Genomic DNA, 6000 nt, shown 5'->3' with positions numbered 1-6000 from the left:
ATAAACAGATTTACCAATTTATCCTTATGTGTAACCTGATCAAGCCCCTTTTTAAAAAAAATGGTCTGATTCCATGGGATCACCGCTCATCCGTCTTAACTCAAAAGAACGTAGTCCCAAAGTGCTTAATTTGTCCTCAAAAAACAATCTTTGAATCAGAGGAACTAATCTGATGAAGTCAAATTTTTCTGCTCAGCTCCATGAGATGTTGGACTCAAAAGCTTAAATTGACATTCCCAGCTTAATCCGAAAGTTTGGATGAGATTTCAAACCAAACTCTTGTCTTGATGCCCCATTCGGGTGGATGTTTGGGAATCTCGTGTTGTTATGTTGTTGCCCACATGACCTGGTGATCACTCTTCCCTCAGTTACTATCCCCCAGGGCAGACGGACTGGTTGCTCCTCTTGTGTGTAGCGAAGAGATGGATGCTGCATTTGTCTGTCAGCGCAGCAGTCCCTGAGGTCTGGAAACAACTCAGTGTGTGAATTGGGAGGGAAGGAATTATCAACCAATGGGGTCCTGATGCAGGATCTCAACCGGAAACGTTGACAATTCCTTCCCCCCCCACAGATGCTGCTCGACCCACTGAGTTCCTTCAGCAGATTGTTTGTTGCTCTGTGAACTTGGAGCATTGGAGGAGAGGTGTAACATCATGTGACATGCATTGTTGTACCATTTGGTGCTCCTGATTGATGCTTTGACACGTGCAGTGATCAATCCGCTTTTCTTTTGATGTGCTTACTCCTCATTTACACAGAGGTTATGAAAATTATTCTGAAAGCATGACTGTTTGATGCATGAGGAAGAGTAGACGGCTTGTCTCTTCGCCTTGTCTCACGGTACCCGACTTCAACAGTATTACACAGGTCACAATGCCCAAAGTGAGTGAGAGTGGAGCGAATCTCTTCATGGCTTTAATACTTGGAGTTTCCTTGTGCCCGGTGGCGCACATCATGGGTTTTGACAGTATCCCCAGACGGACAACACGGATACAAGGTAAAGTGCCGCCTTTCTTTGTACTGAGTTCCCAAGTTTACATGACTGGAATTATACAGTGGTTACATCTCAAGGGTGCTGTGCAGGGCTTGCACGTGGCAGACACCATACAGCAGGTGTCCAGGGGTTAAATTGCGATGGTTTTCAGTGGTTAAGTGATGGGTGTTCTACATAGGTGTTACATAATGGGCATTCTCTTGTACACGGGTCCTCCCCAGGTTACGGCAGGATCCGTCCCTGTGAACTTGTTCATAACCCAACCCGTGGTGGTTATATAATGGGCACTGTCTTGTATATGGGTGACCTCAAGGGACCATACAATGGGTGTTCTGTGGGGTCTATATAGAAGTTGTACAGTGGGTACTACCTTGGGTCTGTATAACTGGTGTTTGGGAGTTGATAACTGACCTCAAGTGATTTGTTGAAGGATTTTGCATTATGTAATAGAGAGAGAGAATAAATACCAGTTGAGGCCTCATTTATTGTCAGTAATCTTCTTATTCTTTCTGTCCCTGTCTATTGACATCAGATGAAAATGTTTTTTAAACACCACGGCTGCTGCTTTTGATGTTGCAGGTCAGAAACTGTGCTGCAGGATTTTCACCACAGCTCAATACTGGTGATTGTTCTCCTGTGTTGAGGTGGTTGACCAGGGTCACTGGTGGGTGTGAGTACTGGGTGGGGGACGTCGGGTGTTACTTGGCTTCAGGACACAGGATTACAAGGGGAGGGACTGCTGCCTGCTGACCCAAGCTGGAAGATGTGCTGGAGACATCAGTTGCAGTGTTTCTCCCGTTGAGAAGCAGCTGAACGGGGAGCGAGTTCCACACTCCAACCCTTCTCCAGGTAAAGAAATTAAAGCTGTTTGGCCAATGCTGTAATTCCCAGTGCTCCTTGTGGTTTGATGCCGCTGAGCCTACAATAACCTCGCACACTCTGTGGGTCAGTTTCTGCACAGCCCCATTCACTTTTCCCACACTGTGACCTCCTCCCTTCCCGAGAGACCTATAGCCACGTATGGCAGGTTCCAAGCGGTTGTATAACACTACAATGGGCTTCATCGCTTGTGCACTCACCCAGCCAAGTGCCGTCAATTCCAAGGAACTGTGACCTCCGCTGTCTTTGACCAGCGCTGTGGGATACGAAATTGGAGCAGTCCTTCCGTAGGACATTGGCGGTTGCAGGAACATCATGGCATGTTAGTGACGCACAGCATGATTGACATGCAAACTGGCCAGAGGTTTTAGATGTACCCTGTGCTTGGCAAACCTCCAGCACCTGCTGATTGATTCACATTGTGGTCTCTCGGCCTTGGCCCCCTGTCCCGTCCTCCTTAGTTTAAAGAATTTGCTGCATTTCCACATTAACTTCCATTAAAGTTTTCCAGAGAAGGCTAGGGCAGAACTTCATTACACAATTACTAACATTGTGATAAGTTTTAATGCAATGTCAGTCAACTTCTCCAGCCGAAGAAAGTGGCAATTTAAATTGGTTCAACACACAAACTGGTGGAGGAACTCAGCTGGTCAGGCAGCATCCATGGAGGGAAATAAACAGTCAACGTTTCAGGTCGAGGGCAAGTTTGTGCTGCTAGGGGAGAGATCGTAAGGCTCGTGGTCTTGGTGGGTGAAGATGAAGGGGGGTGGTTGGAGATATGGGGGAGGTTCTGATCTTGGGTAGGGGTGGAGTCAGTGATGTTGTTGGTCTGAATGCGGGGTTGTGTCTTGGTGGATTCAGCCAGATTAGTTTGTTGGCAGAAGGGTTGGCGGTCAGTCATGGATGGGGGTTGGTGGGGCTTCTCCTGTTCCTCAATTCAACTCAATGCCCCCAAACCTGCAAACATTACCAGATTTATACAGGTGTCTCCAGATCATCTATCCTGGTGCACCTCTCACCTGTCAGGGCACAAGATGTCTGGGGTAGGGAAGAGGGAGTATAAACAGAATTGTTTAATGAGCAGGTCTGGAAAAGAACAGTGCCGAGACAATCCTGATCAAGAGCCAACTCGGGCATACAGTTAATGTATGTTTTGGTGTTACTGTGTTTCTGTTCCGGGAACAGCCACGATAATATTTTACAATGTAGGCACAAGTAAACAGGGAGGCTCTCGATGATGGGGGCAGGACTGTCTGTGTGGGACATTGTGTGTAAATATGACAAGTGCCTTTCAGAAGGATTAAGCAAGAAAATATTCTGCTGATGGATAACAGCAAGGAGATGGTTCCTGAGCCATTATTACACAGCATCACACGACCATCCAACAATAAAGGTCCTCAGCCAAACCCTTGATAATGTGGACCACTTCCCACATCTCAGGAGCCTCCTCACACAGGAGGCAGACATTGGTGATGAAATCCGACATTGCCTTCAATGCACCAGCCAACGTTCCTCACTGCATTTCTGCAGCACCTTTTGCATTAGCAGAGAAAGTGGGTGAGGGATGGGTAGAATAAGGGGGATATCTGTGATAGGGTGAGACCAACAGAGTTAATGGGGGCAGTTACAAGCACATGATGCAGTGTAATATGTTGTTAATGTTGGGGTTGTTGGATGCACCAGACCAGAGAACAGAAGAGGAAGCACTGAGCCAAAATGACAACAGGCAGCTGAGACCAGGTATGTATGATTATGAAGGGGGTCGATAGGGTATATAGTAATAATCTTTTTCTCATGGTGAGGTGTCTAAGACAAGAAGGCATAGGTTTAAGGTGAGAGGTAGGTGGTTTAGATGAGATGTGAGTGAGAGCTTTTTCACGGCAAGTGTGGTTGGCTGAAGAGGTGATGGAGGTAGATACTCTCACGACATTTAAGAAGCATCTCTACATGTACCTGAATTGTTCAACATGGAGTCCTGCGTGCCTAATGTGGGTAAGTGGGACTGGTGTAGATGGGCACAATGGGCAGCATGGACATGTCGGGCCGAAGGGCCTGTTTCTATGCTGTGCGTCTCTATGACTCTTTCAGTGGTGGCAGAAGAAATGTGTTGAGCCTGGTGTGAGACAGCAGAGGAAAGCACCTAAAACCAGTGGTTGATTAAACAGTTAATTAAACAACTCTGAGTTCATTCTGAACTACATCCGGGCACACCAAGGATTTGGGAATGTTTGATCACCTCTTACATCCGGGAAGATGTTAGAATCTCTTTACCAAATGTACGGATGGGAGTCAATATTCCTCCTCCTTTGGCAGTCCCTCAGGATCGAGGACGACTTGCTTCCACCCCCATTTTGGCCTTTGTATTTACCGAAGAATATACTTGGAGGTGGTGCAGAGAAGGTTTACGTGGTTGCCTCCCAGGATGGAGGGTTGACATACGAAGCACAGCTGAGCAGGTTGTCTCTATAGTCATCGGAGTTCAGAAAAGTGGGAAGCGATTTTATTGAAAGATGAGGGTGTAAATTGGGATGACATTTTTGAAGGGAAATGTACTATAGAGATGTGGTCGATGTTCAGGGATCTCTTGCAGGATGTTAGGGATAAATTTGTCCTGGTGAGGCAGAGGAGGAACCATGGGTGACAAGAGAGGTGGAAAAACTAGTTAGGGAGAAGAAGGAGCATACATAAGGTGTAAGCAGCAAGGATCAGACAGGGCTCGTGAGGAATATAGAGTAGCAAGGAGGGAACTTAAGAAGGTGCTGAGGAGAGCGAGAAGGGGACATGAAAAGGCTTTGGCGAGTAGGGTTAAGGAGAATCCCAAGGCTTTTTACTCGTACGTGAAGAGCAGAAGGATGGCTAGAGTAAAGGTAGGTCCGATTAAAGACAAAGGTGGGAAGCTGTGCCTGGAAGCTGTGGAAGTGGGTGAGGTTCTCACTGAATACTTTTCTTCAGTATTCACCAAGGAGAGGGGTCTTGATGACGCTGAGGACAGTGTTGGTAAGGGTAATGTTCTAGAGTATGTAGATATCAAGAGAGAGGATGTGTTGGAGCTGTTAGAAAATATTAGGACAGATAAGTCCCCAGGGCCTGACGGAATATTCCCCAGGCTTTGTGAGGCTAGGGAGGAGATTGCTGAACTGTTGGCTAGGATCTTTGAGTCCTTGTTGTCCACAGGAATGGTACCGGAGGATTAGAGGGTGGTGAATGTTGTCCCCTTATTCAAAAAAGGTAGTACGGATAGTCCAGAGAATTACAGACCAGTGAGCCTTACATCTGTGGTGGGTAAGCTGCTAGAAAGGATTTTAAGAGATAGGATCTATGACCATTTAGAGAATCATGGACTGATTAGGGACAGCCAGCATGGATTTGTGAAGGGAAGATCTTGCCTCACTAGCCTGATAGGGTTCTTTGAGGAGGTGACCAGGAAGATTGATGAAGGTAGTGCAGTAAATGTGGTCTATGTGGATTTTAGTAAGACGTTTGACAAGGTTCCACATGGTAGGCTTCTTCAGAAGGTCAGAGGCCAAGGGATCCAGGGAGGCTTGGCTGCATGGATTCAGAATTGGCTTGCCCATAGAAAGCAGAGGGTTGTGGTGGAGGGAGTGCATTCAGATTGGAGGGCTGTGACTAGTGGTGTCCCACAGGGATCGGTTCTGGAACCTCTACTTTTTGTGATATTTATTAATGACTTAGATGAGGGGGTGGAAGGGTGGGTTAGCAAGTTTGCAGATGACACAAAGATCGGGGATGTTGTGGATAGTATGGAGGGCTGTCGAAGCTTACAGAGGGATATTGATAGGATGCAGAGCTGGGCTGACAAGTGGCAGATGGAGTTCAATCCGGAGAAGTGTGAAGTGGTACACTTTGGAAGGACAAACTCCAAGGCGGAATACAAGGTAAATGGCAGGATTCTGGGCAGTGTAGAGGAGCAGAGTGATCTGGGGGTTCATAGCCACAGATCACTGAAAGTTGCCACACAGGTGGATAGGGTAGTTAAGAAAGCTTATGGGATGTTAGCTTTCATAAGTCATGGGATCGAGTTTAAGAGCCGTGAAGTAATGATGCAGCTTTACAAAACTCTGGTTAGACCACATAGAGTACTGTGTCCAGTTCTGGTCGCCTCATTA

The 6000-nt window shown here is 46.8% G+C and overlaps 1 protein-coding gene across 1 annotated transcript in view; it reads left to right on the top strand.

Annotated features, from left to right (window-relative positions):
• Positions 1–873: 873 nt before the first annotated feature.
• The window catches only part of LOC127576877 (semaphorin-4G-like), a 29478-nt gene continuing 24351 nt past the window's right edge, over positions 874–6000 (top strand). The window contains exons 1-2 of the mRNA XM_052027685.1: positions 874–997; positions 3557–3613. Of these exons, the coding sequence (XP_051883645.1) occupies positions 874–997; positions 3557–3613 (181 nt within the window). The remainder of the gene's footprint in view (positions 998–3556; positions 3614–6000) is intronic.

The sequence above is a fragment of the Pristis pectinata genome, chromosome 12, assembly GCF_009764475.1.
Source record: "Pristis pectinata isolate sPriPec2 chromosome 12, sPriPec2.1.pri, whole genome shotgun sequence".
NCBI classification, from domain to species: domain Eukaryota; kingdom Metazoa; phylum Chordata; class Chondrichthyes; order Rhinopristiformes; family Pristidae; genus Pristis; species Pristis pectinata.
This window is presented reverse-complemented; position numbering and strand designations above follow the sequence as displayed.